Raw genomic sequence first — 18,886 nt, 5'->3', positions numbered from 1 at the left:
GCTCTGGAGCACAGCTAGAGGAGGTGCACCATCACCAGGATGGTTTTGGATTGGGTTTTTGTTTCTTTTCAAACCTGTGAGCTAGCTCAAAATATGGGGTTTTGGGATTTCTGCTCAAGTTAAATATTGAGGAGAGCTTGTTGAACTCTTTATCATCTCCTGGTTCTAAGGCAGCGTTCTTAGTAGCTTTAATAAGTAAAAAATTGTGATGGGAAAATTGCAGAAGTTGGGGGAAAGAATAGGGTTTGTGGTGCTGAGCAGGTTGTGCCAGGCTGCTCTCACCCGAAGCCTTCAGCTGCCCCAGCAGTGTTTGTCCTCCTCCTCCTTTTTTTGTTTTAACATACTTCGCTACACCTCGCTTTTGTTTGATTTTCATAACTTTAATTCATGCTTTTTTATGTTTTGTTTCTTTCAGTTAATCACACACAGACTTGCAGGCCAAGAGTGGACTTGGTGCTTTCATGTGTTAAGTTGCTTGAGTTTCCCACCCTGAGTGATCCTTCTCATAACATTGTGTGAGTGGACCAAAGTGACAGAGACAATGAGCATCTCCGGTGGTTGCAGTGTTCCGACCTGCTGTTTTCTTTTCAGAATTATCAGGAGGTTTGCAGGAAGTAACCTTACATGTACATTTTGTTAAACAAAGCCAACTAATCCCTCAAGTAAGATGTTTTGTTCTAAACCCAGTGATGGAGCAGCCGTGTATGAAGTGACCGTGACTGAACTCGTCTTACCACCAGCTAAATAATTGCTTTCTGCATTTTTTTTTTAATTGGCCAAGGTGACTGCTGGAGGCTCATTGACCTCCCCTGTACATGCACAGTGAGAGGAGTGGTCTGAAGAATGCTGAAATGTTTGTTTTTCTAACAAAATTCTGAAGTAGTTTTTAGAATGGGTGGAAAAACACAACATTTAGGCTTTCTGCAGGAATCGTAGTCAGAGTAACCCTCATTCCAGTAATTCTGTATTAATTCCTGAATTACTCTAAACACTATATACATCATTTATAATAATATATATATATATATATATATATATATATATATATATAAAAATAAAAGAAGAAAGAGAGTGGTTATTAAAATTAATGGGACAATATTTTGAATTTTCTTTACTGCTAAAGTAGAACATTTATAGAGAGGTTTTTCAGAAGAGTTTGTTGTACAAAGTGGAACTACAGGATTTCTGTAACATTTCAGTTGTCACTTACCAATGTATTTACTGTTGTGGGAACTATTTAAGCCAACATATTTTTACTCTTTAACCTTAAACCTAATATGTGCCTAATAAGGAGAATCCCCTGCTCTTGAGCTGTGCACTGTATTTATGCTGACAGGCTCTGTCCCTCTTAGAAGGTGCTTCTTTTGACAACTCCTCATGCCTAGAAATCACAGCCTTGTTTTCCTGGGCAGCTGAGCTTAGAGGAATAATTAGGATCAATATTAATTTTTTCCACTCAAACCATTTTGTGAATAGGCAGGGCAGTAACTGAACAGAGAGTTACTAGCTGTGTTGTCATGGAAAAATAGTTGGACCCAATTCCATCCATCCATCCATCCATCAGATCCTAGGCTAGATAAAAGAAAATATATTGACCCTCACATAGTGTCTTTAGAGTTTATGAAAACACTGGCTGACTTAGTGTTAGTTGTAAGTGTGTGTGTTTTTATTTAGGTATTAATGTTACAGGATTTTTCTGATATGTTTTTTGTTAAAGACTTGTCTTTAAGCTGTCAGCAAATTCCTGATGTGCCGTGCAGAAGGAGATGCAGGGCCTAGGTCTGAGCTGTCACAGGGCAGCATTTTGCTGGATTTTGAGGTTCTTTAACTGTCATATTCCATTAAAGCAGCTTTTTTTTTTTCCCTTTCTAAATACATGCTCAGGTATTAAACTGTTTTTCAATGGACATTGGCCTTTTCTGTGGATATACTGACAGTGCTGCTTCATGTAGAAAAGAACCTCACAAAGATCTCACTGGTACCTTTTAGAGCAGGCTTTTGTTGAAAGAATAAAAATTCTGCACTTGTTGGGAGTCTGCTGAAAGCTGGACATTTAATTTTTAAGGCTGTGCCTCCAGGTTAGATGTATTTTAAAGAGTAACTATCACATGTTAGGAGGGTTAGTGTGGTTTTCTCAAACACGTGCAAGGAACCCAACCTTCTGTTATATGCAAGGAGACAATTCCACCTCACCTCTGACAATAGACCAATCATGTAGCAGATTATTTTTAATTCATCTTTTGCTAATGGGAGAAACTGTGGTGCCCTAATTGCCTGAGCAGGCCATGCTCTTTGGTTCATTGTTTTGCTTCCCAAGGCCAGTGCTGGGATGAAACAGTGACTGGTGGTACTGGTGTGCACCCAGCTGCCTCACCAGTGTTCCCAACCAGCAGTTCTCTCCTGATCTCATGCTGCAGCCAGCAACATCTATGCAAACGATTTCTCTCTGCCCTGGCTCAGAGATCAGAGATCAATTATTTTTTCCTAGAATAACAGGTAGTTAAAAAATATTATTATAGCAAAGAGTAAAAATCTTCAAATCCATGGGCATTGTGGAGAAATTTACAGCATTTTCTGAAGAAGACATTCAGAATGTATGTAACAATATTTTCATGATGAGGATTATTATATTACTTTGACTTTATGTTGTGACAGACATCCCTTGTCCTTGTAGTTGCTTGTTCAACATCATAATCTCCCCAAGGGGACTCAGTCATATTTTTTTTCCCCCTGAGTACTTGTTTTTTTCTTTTGGCTGAGACAAGATTTAAGTATTGTGGTAGGGTAGTTCCGTGTTTTGTTTTTATTTAACTAGTTACAAATATGTTGTGATGCTGATCTCACCCAGTCTGAAGACTAAAAATCTTGTAGGCTCGAAAAAGTGAAATAAATACCCTTCAGAAATGATTGAAACCATCCAGTTACACGTCTTTCAGCTGTTTTATATATTTATCTGTAAAAGATTGGTATTAATGGGAAAAACTATCCATTTTTTTTAATCATTTAAATGTTTACCGTCCTGTATGTTGTCTGCTTTCTAAATTAAACTGTATTTTGTGGGTCTCTGGGGGGTCATGCCTGGCTGAGGTGGCTGCCCCAGGGGTGTAGAGGGGGTGTTTGGAGCCATGGAGGCACCCTGGGGACCTGCACAGGGGACACAGCCCTCTGAGACCTGCTGCATCCCTTTGCTTTGGCATTCCCAGCGTGTTGGGGTTCATGGTTTGTTTTGGTTTTTTTCTTTCTTTTCTTTCCACTCACTTTGTACTTTTTTCTTTTATTAAATCTCACATGTATTTTGAGTTTTTGTGGTGTCATTTATTTAGTGGTGCATTTTCTGTGCAATCTAGTTATTTTCTGTATTATCTGTCACAACAATAGTGTGTTATGATTGCAAGCTTACCAGTCACAGGCTGTCTTATGACTATTTGGGACATTCAAGAATATAATTAGCTAATTAATTAACAGCTAGCTAATCATAGAGTATGTGGAAATGTGCTTCCTATGTAATCTGGGGAGAAACTCTTAGGTATTAATCCAAAAGCTATCAGTGTTTGGGCAGAAGGAGCTTTGAGGCTTGTTGGTACATCTCCTTTGTGAGATCTGGTGACTGAGCAGGGGATGTACCAGCAGCTTTGCTGATTTCATGGTGTCCAAAGAGGTGATGTAAAGGTAGGGTGAAAAGGGAGCAGAGGTGGAGAGGTTTCTGTAAAATAAAATGAAGCCACCGGGGCTAGCTTCTTAGCCGGATAGCTGATCCCTCGTAGGGTAAGCGCCCCAGGCAAGCAGTCTTAAGGCCGGATACCTCAACCCTATGGAGGCTAGGGTGCCCTAGGCCAGACTGCGGCACAGCCGTGACCCCTAGCAAGCTTGGTGATTGTCAGCTCTTAGTGAAAATCAGCTCTTTTATGATTTCAGCTCTTAGCTTGCTCGTAGGGGCTGTGGCTGGCCGTGGCTTCTGGAAGGCAGATGAAGATGAGAGAGGAGAAGGCAGCCAAGGGTTCCACGATGGTTTATTCTGAGGGTCTCGTGAAGGGTCTTGAAGCTGCTCTTCTGAAGAAATGGGCCAAGACAGCCTCTTTTATAGGGTTAGGGAGGATTGAAAACTGACCAATTGTAAGGGTTAGGGAAACTAGCCTATGGGGTCACAGAGAGATAAGCAGGCCTGGAGGACCAGAGTGAGGACTCCTGGTTCAATTCCTATGACTCAGCAAATACCTATCTCTAAACATCCCTCCACGGAGCCGTAGCCGGCCCTGCGCCTGCTACAGGTTTCCTGGGGGTGCATCCAAAGCTGTGTTCCTTGTCTGGAGAAGGACATTATACACTTAGGTCAAGGCCAGCAAAAGAGCACAGCTTTAGTTTGGTGCTCTGCTTTCAGAAAGCTGCTCAAGCTTTACCCAAAGGTTTGTTCTCAGTGTCTCTTCTGGGCCATTGCTATATACCAAATTATATTCACTCAACTTTGGGCCCTTCTGGGGTTTATTTGGTATTGGACTGAGATCAGTGCTGCACTTAAGGCACTGCTAATGTGGAGTTTGGCTGATGCAGTGTTTGCTGTAGCAGTGCTTCTGGTGGGAGGTTTTTCTGCAGCCCCAGCTTGAAGAACAAAACCAGGCTGGTGATCCTGGCTGCCTCTCCAAGCTTTTTTGGAATATGTAGCTGGAAACCTTTTAAGCAAAAGCTTTAATAGAGAATTACCAGTTGATACCAAGTGGTTTGTACAAAATGTTTACATCCTGTTCCATCCCAATACATTTTAAAGCCAAATCTGGGAGACCAGAGAGGAGCACGTACATTCAGAATTCAGGGAACCAAAGGTGGTGGAACAGCTGATGCTTTTAAAGGTGGGCCACCTGGTGATTCAGATCACTTGCATTGGCAAGTGTCTTTGCAGAGGGGCAGTGTTAAGAGCATTCATTAATACTTGTGCAGAGCTCCTGGAGATGCTTTGAGGAGGAGGAGAAATGCATAGGTTTGTTAGAGAAGCAGTGAGGTAGGTGCTGCCCATGCTTTGCAGTTCCTGAGCCCAAGCCCGGTGGCCAAGGCCCTGGGACATGGCATGATGGCACTTTCCTTCAGGAGACAGCCCCACAAACCCAGCCTTGTCCTTAACTGTTCCCTCTGGAGAGCTCTGCAGCTGTGAGGGATGGAATGGAGCGAGGACCCTGCAAAGCCACTGCTCCATCTATGTGGGTTGGTTGGCTGCTCTTGGGGGTCTCCATCAGCAGTCCTTTCTCCTGTTCCATCAGCAGTCTTTTCATTAAAATTTTAAATCAATCCTTTGATTACCAGTTCCAAACAAGACATTGGCAGCTGTGAGAGCTTCTGCAATGGGTTAAACTCAACTGTCTGTACAATAGATTGGTGCTTTGACCTTTCATGCTGTCTTGTCTTAATGTAAATAACTGAAACTTAAACACTGATTTTCTTTTGTTCTTTCTATAGCTTCTTTAGTCTTCCCAGTGCGTACTCCTTAACAACAGGAAGATATGTTAATTAGAAGATTTATTAAGGCCAAAACATCTCATGCAGAAGAAATTAATTGGTGCTTACACCTTTAAGCTTGCAATATATTGCACAGAAGAGAATATGTAGCAAGGACTAAAATTCACCGTGTCTTTTGATGGGGAAAAGTTTGCTTAATCAGGTTTCTTGGTAAAGTTGAAATCCAAGACACTTGCCAAAAGGTAAACTGCTAATTCACGCTGCTGCACAGCTGGCACTAAATCCAGAATGCTTCTTTTGGGGCTCTTAGCCCAAGGGAGTTAACACTGACTGACTCCAGAGAGGTGAGGGACAAAGCTGGGGTAGTGTCAGGAGCTTTCAGCTTTGCTGCTCGAGCTGCTGCAATAACAGGGTCCTGCAGGTCCTCTCCTCAGTCTGGTTTTGGGGTGTAACTGGGGAGCCTGATGTCCCTAATCTGACATCCCTAGTTTGACATCCCTAATCTTTCAGCTGGATTCTCACCTTTCATAACAATAACTTCTGTGCAGCTTGCTTCTGTATACTTACAGGTTTTATAACCAAAATGCCCCAACCTTCATCTCTTCAGTTTTCTGAGGGCTGCACTTGGTGCCTCACACCGTAACCCCTTGCCCAGAGCTCCCTGCCCACCTCCCCTCTGCTGCTTTGGGGCCAGGTAACCCTGCCTGGCCAGTCTGGGCTCTGCTCATCCTTCTGGGATGTGATGGGTGCCAAGGGAACCATGTCAAAGCACAACTAAATGTTATTTATTAATGGAGGAGAGATGGTTTAAAGCTGGAGACTCGGTGTTCCTGGTGTAAGTTCTGTGTTTGTAACAGACTGACTTCCCCTTACACAAACACTTTTCTTAAAAGGAAGGGGGAAAAACAAAATGTGATGTCTGTGCCCCAGTAACTTCACACAGGAACAGGGAGAGGCTCCAGTTTATTTTTGTTCTAAACAACCTTGTAAATGAATCTCAGGAATGACCTGTACCAAAGCTGGGTTTAATAAAAACAAAACTGACTTGTTTAACAAACATCTGTTAAAACCATGGTTTGTACACCAGGTATAACCAGAACAATGTCCTCTGTCCCTCTGTGATCCCAGTTTCCCCTCATTAACCCCATTGCCCTCTGATTAAAGTGTGATGTCCCCTGTGCACCTCTGTGTCTTGGCAGCTGCTGTCCCCAATCTCCCTCCCTTTTTCCCCGACTGCTGCTTTCCCCACTGCCCCGAGGCGGGAGGGGAGGAGTGGCCAAAAGCCAGTCTTTGGGAGGAGCTTTGAAGAGATCTCACCCTCATCCTGTGCCCCTGCCTCATCCTGGTGGTGTGACCACAGTGGTGTGCCCCTGCCTCATCCTGGTGGTGTGACTACAGTGGGACAAAGGCTGAGAATGGGGAGTGTGTGACAGGAGCCCTCCAAGGCTCCCACGGAGGACATTGTGTCACTCTAACCCCCCGAGAGACAGAGAGGCTGGTGTAGAGGTTCTGACTGCCCCAAACACTGAGTGCCTGTCCCTAGGGTGTGTGACAAGTGACAGTCTCTAAACCCTCCGGATGCCCTTAGCCTAAGTCAGAGCTGGGAAATAGACTGCAGCTGTAACAGATATGTGGCCTGAAAAGGACTGAACTGGACACGTGGAGAAGCTGTGGAGACTGCTGCCACTTGCAGGCATTAGGGATGAAACCCCATGACAAACATGTTCACCCCTGCCTGTCCCTGCTCCCACAGTGGGCAGGGATGAGCCACCACTTGTGCCAGGGGAAGTGGGACCAGGTGGGGAGCACCAGGGTCTGACACAGCTGTGTCTTGGGGCCATGAATTCAGAGCTGGAAGTCTGCTTAGGAGGGTTCTGTCTGTCCTCAAGTCTGTGGTGCCTGCCCGGAATGTGGGAAAGCTGAAGCTGTGTGTGACCATCAGGCTGAGCTATGGTACAGCCTTTGCTGCTGCTTTGAGGACTGTTTTAAACTTGTTTGTGTTCTCTTTTGAGGCAGCCACTCTAATTCCTTTGGCAAAGCTTTCATCCGGCTTGGAGCTTTTGTCAAGTTACATTCCCAGCAGAATAGGTAAATTGGGAAGAGAAGCTTTTTGTTCTTTTTCCAAATTGCTCAGAAGATTTGATTAAGTTCTGTTTGTCATGACCATAGTTAGGTCACATGGGGGATTCCAGTTGCATATCTGCTGAGGAGGAATGGGAGGGGGCTCTGAGGCCTGCCAGAAGTTAATGCATCTCTCCATCTCAGTGCACTTTTCTGCCTTCCTAAAGAATTGAAATGTAAGTACTGCTCAAATTCAATTTAACACAACAAAGTCAATTAGCAGGAGAAAAAAAAAAAAACTGTATTGCTGCAATGCCACAAATGAGGTATAACTATTTCATTACTCTTCCCTTTGCAGTTTTCTTGTCTGTTGGTCAGTTCTCTGACCACAGGAGTTTATTTATTTGTGCAACTCTTCTCCAAGGTCATTACACACCCTCCACAATTAGTGCCCCTGAGTCAGGTTTATTGTCAGAAACACCCCAGTGAGGGCTGTCTTGACATGGGGCAGCTCCCTCCTCACCTGCAGTGGTTCCTAGGTGACTGCATGAGCTGTGACACGGGTTCTTTAGCTGGAGTTATGAATGGGGGCATTGTGGTGGGTGGGAGGATCTGAAGTACTTTGCTGTTTCTGTAGGTGGTTTAATACAGCCACAGAAAACAGTTCTGTGGATGCTTACCATAGGGGATTTCAGGTGTAATTGCAGCTTTGTTTACAAGGTGGTGGTAGCTTCAGGCATCTGGAAATCTGGCCTCAATTGAGGCAACAACAAGAGGAGTCTGGGTTTGAGAGCCTCGCCTGGGCCAAGATCCCCCAAGGGAAGGGACTTTACCAGGTCAGAGCTCTTTGAAAATACTCTATAAGCATTCTCTGTAGTTGTTCTGGGAGTGAATATTCCCCAAAACAACAATCTCACAGAGCTGGCCATAAGCACATCAGACCTGTGCTAGCACTCACTGAATCTGGCACATTTTCACCAGTAACTGGTGTGTAGCAAATGGCATCTGCAGTGGTGTGTTGAGCTGCAGTTGGAATAAACTCATGTTGTACACACAGCCCTAACAGGTGAGCTAACATGGGTGAGCTCTCATCCTCTCTGAAACTCACTGGGCAAAATAATTGTTCCTGACACTGCTGTCTGTGGGGAGTGTTCATCTTGTCAATTATTACTTGTCCAGGCAGGGAGGGGAAAGGTGTTAAAGCTTCTGACCCTGTACTGCTAGAAAAAAAAGAAACTTGGTGCTATTCTCACTATCCAAAAATCTCCATCTGTAACAAGAATGGTCCTGTGCAAGAGCAGCTCCTTCCTGTACCTGGCAGCTCATTCTTTGGGGTAGGAAGTTCCATTCTGAGCAATGGCAGAATGAAAAGGTAAGTGACATTTTTAGCCTGTGGAAGCGAAGATAGAAGTATTTGTTCCTTCATGGTAACTGCAGTGCTGCAATAGCTGTGTGGGAGGGAGCTGTGCTGCCAGAGAAGCAGCAGTGTGTCCTGGGAGCACAGGCAGGCTCCAGGTGAACTGTTCCCATTCCAGAGTGGCATCTTGCACCCTGACTGGGAACACAGAGCCCTGAAGGGCCTTCCAGCACTGCCTCTATCTTTTGGAATTAACCTCTCTTAATGTATACTTTTGCATGTTGATCATAGAGATCTGCAGGGATTTTGAAAAGCAAGTTTGTTCATGGATTTTAACACATCATCCAGCTGCAGGCAAGAAGTGTATCCATAGGCTCACAGCTGTGGGGGTAAAAACGAGGTTAGGATTGTTGTGGTGTAGAGTTACAGCGTGTTAATCACTGTGTAGAACTCTGCTGCTGCCATTTCCATGGGTACACACAGCTGGTGACAATGCTTGAGAAAGGGCAAAGGGATGGGAGGGAAGCAGGGCCCATCACACAGCCCAGTTTTCTGCAGGGATCAGTATGGGAATCACCTTTCAGCTGGGCTATTCCAGGGCCACAGAGAACAGGCAGACCAAGCTGATGTTTTATTTAATGGAAACTATAAAAGACAACTTCCCTCCTCCCAAAAGCCAGGCAGTCAACTCACAGCTTGTGAGAGAAAAGGAAGGCACTGCTCAGGAGGAGGGAAGAGCCCTACCATTAAATGAGAACCTTCCCTGTGGTAGCATGAATAAATACCATGTTCCAAGCATGCTGCTGCCTGACCCCCAAGAATGTGGGGGGTCACAAACCTCATGTGGTTTAAACCAGCCCCAAGTCCTGCTCCTGCAGCATCTCAGGCCTGGGCAGGGCCCCCCCTTAGCACAGCATCCACAGCCTGAGGTAGCTGTGACCTAGCTCATGGGAATTCTGTGGCTTTCACTGCTGGTCCAACTCTTGTCTGTTCACACAAGTTATTTGCATTAAGTCTCCATTACTGGATGTTACTGGAACACTTGGGGGCTTCCTTTGTGGTTTCAAGAGCTGAATGGCTTTCTTCCTGCACACACAGAGCTCACTCTGGCAAATTTAAATCTTGAGAAAGTGTGAACAGCTTCTCAGCACATCAGTCCTGCATGGTTGGTGCAGGAATTCCTCTCCTACAGGATAAGACAATGAAGAAGGGGAGAAGGCCAGAAACGATCTTCTTGCACTGATGAGTTCTGCAGTTGCACAGCTTTGTCTCCTTGCTCCTGTCCCATCTCTGTCTCCAAGTTATTTATCCCATGTCATTACATGAGACACCTGCTCAGAATTTAGCCTGTGCCAGTCCATATGAAGCCCCGTCCTGTTCTCTGACAGGATGGCAGGTATGGTGCTGTTACCCATCCCATACTATCTGAATTATACCCTCAAACTAGGGTAACAATCACCTAAAAATGCCTATTCTTTAAAATAAAACCTCCACTAATTTTAAAAGGATTTGTAAAGCTGGTTTTTAAAAGTGCAAGAGTGGTTTAATCTGACCTTTGTAAAACCACTTTGCTATGAAGATTAAGAAATTTGTAAGAAATAAGGTTGTTTTAGTGGTGGAAGGGAATTATTAAAAGCATTTTATTTTGTCTAGTCTGGAAAGAGAATAAATTTTAAAAGCCCTGACCAGCATATGCTGGTTGGTGAGAGCTCAAGGCAATGGTGATTGTAGACAAGTGATTTTCCACATTTCATAGGAGCTGTGATAGAGTCTGTAATGGCTTAACCAGCAAAAAGCACAGATCCCAGACCCCTGAATTACAAGGTAAGGCCTTAAGGAATACTGGAGGTTTGATTCAAGTTTCTCACTGCTGAATGGAACCCTGGTTCACCTGAGAGCTCTTGCAGAGGCAGCAGTGGGGGCTGCCCATTCCTCGACAGCAGCAGCTCCTGTTCGGCTCCCACGGGCCAAGCCAGATCAGCTCTAATGAGAGAACAATGGTATGAGCTGGATGAAAGGCTCAATCTGTCAAACTTCATCATGGCTATTTTAAAAATAAACTCTGAGGCATTTGGTTCTCCATGAAGTTTGTAGCTGCCTGCCAACTGGATCCCTGGGCTGCAGGGCGGTGACCAAGTCCCTCCTTTCCCCAGATTTCTGTCTTTACATAAACTTGAAAGTGAGGGGTAGCATTCTTCAGTCTCAGTGGTTTGATCAGGAATTTAGGCTGTAGTAGGTGTGAAAGGTGCTGTAACAAGCTGGCTTACAGCAACCCTCAGCTTCCCTTGTTGGGAACTCTGCCATTCAGAAGGGGGCTGGCAGGGAAGCCTTGCCTTGGGATGGCCCTGCACAGCTTGGCTGATGGGGTAGAAAATATTAACAGCATTGGGTGCCTGCAAGCACATTAACTCTAGATCCACAAGCTCTTTGCAGTGCATGAATTCAGTGCTGCTCACCTGTAAAGAAACATGCAGATTTATTTAAAGTTCTGGATAAATGACTCTCTTGTCTGGCCACTGCTCCTGTCATTTTGTAATTAGGGTGAGGGCAGGGATAGGCTGCATGCCTCAGGAGATGCATAGCAGCAATATGCTGTTGATCCTGATGGAAAAGACTTATCCAGGAGCTCCTGATAACTACTCCTATAACTATGAATACCCCTTCTACTACACTGAATGTGGGCAACTGCTTCCTCTTTGCAGGAAACAGCAGGAGGACAGGTTATTTCAGACAAATTCAAGACCTTAAAATGGGTGGATGGCAAGCTGACAGCCTGGGTCTTTACCCTTCTAAGTGTGCTTTCTTAAAAGGCATGTGTTTTATGAAACTGGGGAAAAGCTTAAAAAAAATAAAGAAAAATATATAGAGCTTGTCTTGAATCATTAGAAGTCAAACTGATAATATTTTTAGAGATATGTGACTGGACTTAAAAGTTTTCTCAGTGTTCAGAGGTAGGCTGAGGAAACTGGGCAGATTTCTAGGTGCTCTCAGACTCTCCTATCATGAGAGAATTTCTTCTGGCTCAGGATACAGGCAGCTATCTGTGGCCAAGAATTTGGAACCCTCCCTTCCCTGCCAAAGGGATGTCCCTCTCCCCAGTCCCACCCTGAACTGCACTTTTGTTCCCTTTTGTTAGCACCAGCAAGGTCTGCAGCAAAGGCAGAACAAGGGCACAAGTCTCAGGAGCTGCTGAAGTGCAATACTGGCTGTAAATACATATGGCTTTATTCTTTATCATGTCCTGCCTTCAGGATTTGTGACCAAAGGCCATTTTGCTTCCTACCTGTGCTTTTTTTAGCAGATCAGTAATAACAGGAAACCAACCAGGAGTCTGCCTCTCCAGCTCCAAGGTGATGATCACCAAAACCAACGTGGAGCCCTTAAACTGCACAAGTTGGTGGCAGGCCATACAGTGCTGCAGTTGCTTGGTCAAGAGTGCAACGTGGAGGGAAGGATTCCTCTGAGGCAGTCTGGGTGGGAGATGGGGCCAGCTGGACATCACCATGGCATGGAACTGCAGAGAAGACAAAGTGTACATATATATATATATATACACACATATATATATATATATGAAAAGAAAAGCAGAGGTTAGTGAAGTTTATATGTTTTCATGTCATCACCCAGAAGTACAGATGAATTTCATCTCGTATCAGGAAACCTGAAGGCTTCCCCCACCTTTTTTTTTGTTTTGTGTTCGTACTTGCCAATCATTGAACTGTTTTTTTGAGGTGATAATGAATGTACGAGGTCTATGTTTCCTAACACTTTCTGAGGTTTCTACATTATCCAGATTGCTGTCCAGGAGATGCAATTCAGGACAGCAGCTCCAAATCCAGTAAAACCAGTAATACTGAATTCTGAATTCACCAAGGAAACAAGCACCTACAAAAGGCAGTTTTCACAATCAGCAGCCTGAAATGGCTTAATATTTGCACATAATCTTAAAATAGGGATCCAGGATATGTTCATATCACATGAATTTTGCCTTACTAGTACATGATCGTTTCTTGAAGACAAAGTTTAATTGTTTCTATTAAATGTTTAGTAACTGCAATGTGAACTAAGTGCCAGACCAGGGTAGTCTCATTGCATAAATGAATAATTAGTGGGATGAAAGGAAAATGGTTTAAGAAAAAACCTATGTGGGAAATGTAGCAAAACTCTGACAGCTTTGTATGTACAGTATTAATAGAAGGGAAATAGTTAGAAATATTTTTGCAGCTTGTATTTAAAAAAAAATAAAGAAGGCATATAGTTGTGCATTATGAGAATCTTTTTAATGTCCCTTCAGATCTCCTTTAAAGATGAGAGTAAATTTTTTTGAGCAAAATAGAAGGTTTTAAATAGTAGAAAATTAAAAAAAAATTTTAAAACTATAATTACTGTAATATTCTTTAAAAGGCTTGAAGATAGGTAGGAATAGGTAGTTTGCCAAGAATCTTGGGAAGGATGTGTGGGTGGGTGTGTGTGTGTGTGTGCATCTGTGTTTTTTAGTCTTATTTGATAAGGAGTTGTTTCTTTAAAGAAAAAACATTGCAAAACGTAGTGCTTACAATGTTTAAGAAATCCATTGGTGTTTCTGTGTAAAGATCCCACTGAAGCTTATCCAGTATAATTCTTTCCATTCTCAAGATCTCGGCTGGAGAGTGTTTACATCTGCTCTGCACTGCTAGCGTCTGCACTGATGGTATTACCTGTAAAAAATTTTTAAAAATTACAAAAAAATAAAGAAACCAACATCCTATACAGTGCTGTGTGTGCTTCTCTGTATTGTGAAGGAATCTGACAAGTTTACACAAGTTTATGTTAAGCAGAATGCTCATTCAGGAGATCTCATCCTAGGTACCTCCCATCCTAAATGAAGAGTGGTCCCTGCTGACCCCAGGGCAGCTGCTGCAGACCCAGCCCAGAGCAAGAATGATGCCATGAGCCTCCCCAGTGTGGCATCAGTGATGCACCTTCCCTGCTACCACTGGTTTTGCTCAGAGGAGGCTGCCTGCCAACCTGTTTTACAAGGCCTGCTGTGGTTGCCTTGTTTCCTGCGGTCATTGAGACAGCTTATTTTTTTGTAGCTGAGAGGAAAAGAACAATAACCTCAGTGTAAGACCACCTAAGAAAGGCTGTGAAGAACATTTCACTACCACAGTGGCTGTTTGAAGAGATGTGCATGTCTGACTCCAGCTCCTGGCTTTCCTCTTCTTTTGCAAAGCAGAAGGAAGAAAAGAGGAGGAATGCAATCTGAAATGCTTTTAGCTAATGCTTGTAAATGCCTGCAGAAGTCTATCCCTGCATTTTTGCCATGAGAGCTATCCTGTGTCACTTCTCACTGGCTGCTGACTTTATTTACAATTCCTCGTGGGGTTCAGAAACCAGTTTTGGGTCTGAGCAAACTCATCTATTTAAAGCTTCCTCTGAAGAGCCTCTGCTCTGTCACACCTGCTGTGCCCTCCCAGGAGGAATGGGAATTACAGCCCTCTGATGGGCATCTTGCCTGTTCCCCCAGACTAAGCTCTACTGTGAGCCATGGATTCTGAAAGGAGGAGAGAGGTTTGGAGACGGGACAGAAACACATCCATGACATAAACAAAAACAAATCATCCATAAAGGTCACAATTCTTTGGAGCAACAATGAAACAGGACTGAAAATGTGACTCTCACCTCTTTAGGACTACTTAGGGTTAACAAATTAACAGTTTTTCATTATGTCCAAGTTGTTGAAAGATCTGGAAACATTAACAACTTTTAGTGTGTTTAAAATGAAACATGCAGACCTCATCTTCATTGGTTTCTGCTGCAAGGACGAGGCAGGAAATTGCAATGCACTGCAGATATTTTAATTGGGCCTGAAGGGAGAAGAAGAAAACACTGAGTAAAGAAGATAAAAGTCTTGGGGGAAATAATTGTCATTCTATGATACATACACAAGTTTCAAACTTTCATTTAAGTTACAGTTGCTTCTGAATTAGTTTAGCTACAGAAGCTGGAAATAGAACAAGGAAATTTAACGTGAAGCAGAATAAATCCTCTTATAGGTGCCATTTTTATTCATGTCTCCCACAACTTTTAGACTCTGCCATGTCACAGTATTTACAGTGCAATGTTGCTCCTCACGTTCAGCTATTGGTTCAGATTGGACTTCAGGAAGAATTTCTTCATAGAAAAGGTTATTAAATATTGGAATAGGCTGCCCAGGGAAGTGGGAGAGTCAGCATCCCTGGAGGTGTTCAAGAAACAGCTAGATGTGGCACTTAGTACTACAGTTTACTTGATAGGGTGGTGATCAGTCAAATGTTGGACTTGATCTTACAGGCCTTTTCCAACCTAAATGATTCTGTGATTCTGTATGCCAGTATCAACCTAAATAGAATGGGCAGCTGCAAGGCTCAGCTCAATTCCTACCTTTACTGCTGCTTCAGTGGCAGAAAAGCTCAGCCCCACAGTTTAATTAAAAATAGTAGTTTAAAAACCAGAATATTAAAAGTGATAATGTGAACAATTTCTGTTTAGCAGAGAAAACCAGATGAGTTCTTTGTACTTACCACAGCAGTTGGACTAAGTTCACACGAACAATTCTAATAAGGTCAGTGGAACCTCATCAAACACTCAAGTTCATGCATGTGTGCATATATATATATATATATTTGCTTAATGGCCTTCCCCAGCAACGACCCTGGCTGCTCCCTAAATCTTCTGCCAAACATTAACTCTGCTTTGTGTATAAACTGATTACATGCTCCTTACATTCCCAGTCAGTAATCTAGCCAGGGAAAAGCTGTCAGAGATCTTTATCTTTACAGCCTGTTGAAGATGCTGGTGGCTAGGACAAACATTTATGGGTAAAACTGGAACTGGGAGCTGATTTCTGCAATCCAGAGAACTACTTTTCTGTAACCTGACAGAGAGATATCTGTACCCTGAGGGGAAGGAAAAGTTAGAAGAAAAATACAGTTAGTGCTTTGATGATTTTGTTAACATATCTCCAAAGGAAGACTCAAATCTTTTTAAGTGCTCTAATTAGCATTTTAGATGGCTGGAGACTTGAAATTAAGGGAGTTGTCAGCTGTGTCCACAGAGGGAGGGCAAGGGCACGTTTTGGAGCAGTTTAAAGCACATGTTCCACTCAGCCAGCCTCAACAGAGAAACTGGAGTCAGGAGTAGGTTTTGATTAACTCTGCAAGACTTTTAACAGCCCTTGGATTTGCTGAGTGTTGGGACCAGAGCCAGGTTTGTGACTCCCCAAAGGTACATGGCAAAATGTACTGAGTTTTTTCTTTCTTATATCCTATTTGAAGCTGCATTCAAGTGAAAGGGAGGACTGGCTGCCATAAGAATAGCACCCAGGAGCCATGGAACACACCTGAGCATTGTTGTAGGAGAAGTAAAAAGGCCAAGCAGCTACACAGAACAGACAAGATTCAACACTGACTTGTTTAATTTACTCATCCTATTATCTGTTTTACTATTTTGCTTAATTTGGTAGTAAAGGTACTAGATAAAAAGTAGCATTTCTAGACTATTGCAAAGAAGAGACAAAGCTGTTAAGGCACTTCTGTGCATTCTTCCATGGTTCTGCTGCACTTGCAGAAGCAGCCAAGCAAAACTGTTTTGCATTGTACACAGAGGCTATGGTGTCTTGTAGCTTCCTAAGGCAGCTTGGAATGGGGCTGGGTTTCTGTTAGGCCTCAGTGAATTCCATCTTCTTCCACCTTAACAGATGGATGCACAGATAATGCACAATATGTCAAATTTATGGTTTTACCGTCAATTTGCTGCTCCTATCTGCTCTACCACATTATCCCAAACTATTTCACATTTCCCAAAAGTACTTTTCCTACTGAGCCAGAGCAACATGGTTTATACAAGGCATCAATAAAATGTAAAATGGGATAAATACAGACCCTCCTACCCCTCCATTCCTTAAGCCTAGCCCAAGAGGGATGACTTTGCAAGACTTTCAGGTGAACCAGATGGCATGATCAGCACTGCATCTTTGAAGGGTCCTTTAGGGAATTCTAAAGAGGACAGGGGAGGATATCTTCGTGGTGGGATTCTGGAAAACTGGCACTTTCCAAATCCTGGCCTCTCTGGCTAAGGCATTTTCCAGAAAAAAAAGGCAAGTCATGAGCTCTCTATATGTCCAGGACTCTACACGGCAGCTGTTTGAGCCAGGAGGAAACTGGCTCAAACAAACAAACAAAACCAAACAAAATTATAAAACAACACCCCAGCTCCTTGTGCTAAAGATGATTTCCTCTTTTGATGCCTTTCCAGTGCTGAGAACTGAGAAGAAGCCAGAGGACTCGTTTGTTTGCAGATAGAGCAATTCTGATAGGCATTTTCCCTGGAAGTTCCCGATGACAGGAAACATGTCAGTTGGTTGAACAACAACATAGTCCAGCTTCTTCACTGCTGAGCTGTGTAATTGCTAGAGAAATCTTGGGTCAAGCAGTCCAGATTACTGCATTTATCCTCTTTCACACATTTGGCTCTCCATTTGCGGAACTATTACTCTGCAACCTGTTATCACCTGATTTCAGGTTTCTGACAAATAGAGGCTTATGGTTTCCATAAAAAGGCTCAAAGTTTTCTGTTCTTAGGAGGTTTATGAATTCCCAATTAAAAGTTTTCCTCAGAGCAGTTTAATCTTTGGAGATACCATTTTGGAAATCCCACTCTCCAGACTAAGGGGAGTATTTACAGGAAATAAACATCTCTGAATCATATCAGTACCAAGTCAATGAGAACATCCAGCCTAAAACTATTTCAAGGCTTACATCTTGGTGTCTCTTTAACAACAGAAAAGAGATGTTACTAGATATAATATTCCTGCTTTTCTTTCCAAGGACTGGTGAATGTGGGCTTCCTCACAGTTTTTTTTTCTGGAAATTCACACCATTATCTCTACAGTTCCATTAAAAAACCCAATGTGACGTGAATTCTCTGGAAACTACTCTACATTTCTAAAGCTGGATTCTCTGAGGTTTCCCTGAAAGCAGGAATCACATATGACTAACTTCGGCTGCCACTGGATGTCAGAGCATCCAAAGCCGGACCGTTTCACAGAGGGAGAGCTGGCAATGACTTATCTGACGGGTTTGATGCACGGAGAAGTTTACTCTTGTGTGGCTGGGGGGAAATAATAATTAAAATCTCTCCCTCTGGCTAGTTTCGACTGTCCTTGAGAACGACACCGAGCAGCTCCCGCACCGCCAGCTCTCAGACAGCTCCTCCAGCCCTGCAGAACGCCCGGGGGGCGATGGGGACCCCATCCCGTCCCGACCGAGTCCTTACCCGCCGGGGTACCGGGCACGGGAGCTCGGCGCGACTCCGCGGCGGAGCCGGTGCCGCGGCTGCTGCAGCGAGGCGGCGGAGAGCGGGGGCGATCCTGCGGGGGAGCAGCCCCAGCTGCTGGGCACCTCCGCCAGGAGCTTCGGAAGCCGATCCCCGGGGCACGGCACGGCTCGAACACCCCGCGCGTCCCCCGGGGTCCACGTGGCACCGCCCAGGTGAGCGCTGCCTCAGCCCGTGTGGGTCTGTCCTCCCTGTCCAGAGATCATTGTCCCAGGCAAAGCGCTCCCGGGGTCCAGATGAAATTCTGCCACGGTGATAGACACTGTAACCTTCAGCATAGCCCCCAAATCTGCTTGCTCCCTTCTCTGGCAACGAGTATTGCCTTGGCAGATCCACTGTCTCTTCTCTTCGACTTGGCCCTCTCCAAAACACGCATTTCCTGGATCCACACAATCCCAGCACCTGCCAGGACCTATTTTCCTTCCAGTCACAGGAAGTATCTTTTCTCTGTGTTTTTCATGGAGCATATGCACTCTTGTCCCTTCCCAGGGCTGGACCTCTCTGCCAGCATCCGGGTTTTCACCCCACATTTTCTTCCACCCAGAATCTCCCCACGTCTCAAAGTCACTCTCAGCTTTCCCCTCAGACCCTGGACCCCTTTGTTTTCCTCCTATAGCATTTTACCAGCAGGAAGCTGGTTCCAACATTTTACGTTAAACCTTTTCCCAC

The 18,886-nt window shown here is 44.1% G+C and overlaps 2 protein-coding genes across 4 annotated transcripts in view; one reads left to right on the top strand and one right to left on the bottom strand.

Annotated features, from left to right (window-relative positions):
• Nucleotides 1-3,299, top strand: part of SEPTIN8 (septin 8) — a 32,043-nt gene extending 28,744 nt beyond the window's left edge. For all 3 annotated transcript variants that reach the window (XM_059860577.1, XM_059860578.1, XM_059860576.1), the window contains one exon: nt 416-3,299. Coding sequence is in view for 1 of the 3 variants with exons in the window: in XM_059860578.1 (XP_059716561.1) it covers nt 416-419 (4 nt within the window). In the remaining 2 variants the exon portion in view is untranslated. The remainder of the gene's footprint in view (nt 1-415) is intronic.
• A 583-nt stretch (nt 3,300-3,882) lies between these two features.
• On the bottom strand, nt 3,883-18,147 carry CCNI2 (cyclin I family member 2). The gene is given in 6 exon segments (XM_059860580.1): nt 3,883-11,319; nt 12,147-12,377; nt 13,420-13,560; nt 14,638-14,731; nt 15,662-15,780; nt 16,890-18,147. Coding segments are annotated over 6 exon segments (1,308 nt in total). The 5' UTR covers nt 16,989-18,147; the 3' UTR covers nt 3,883-10,695.
• Between the last annotated feature and the right edge of the window lie 739 nt (nt 18,148-18,886).

This window comes from Haemorhous mexicanus, chromosome 15, assembly GCF_027477595.1.
Source record: "Haemorhous mexicanus isolate bHaeMex1 chromosome 15, bHaeMex1.pri, whole genome shotgun sequence".
Taxonomy (NCBI): domain Eukaryota; kingdom Metazoa; phylum Chordata; class Aves; order Passeriformes; family Fringillidae; genus Haemorhous; species Haemorhous mexicanus.
This window is presented reverse-complemented; position numbering and strand designations above follow the sequence as displayed.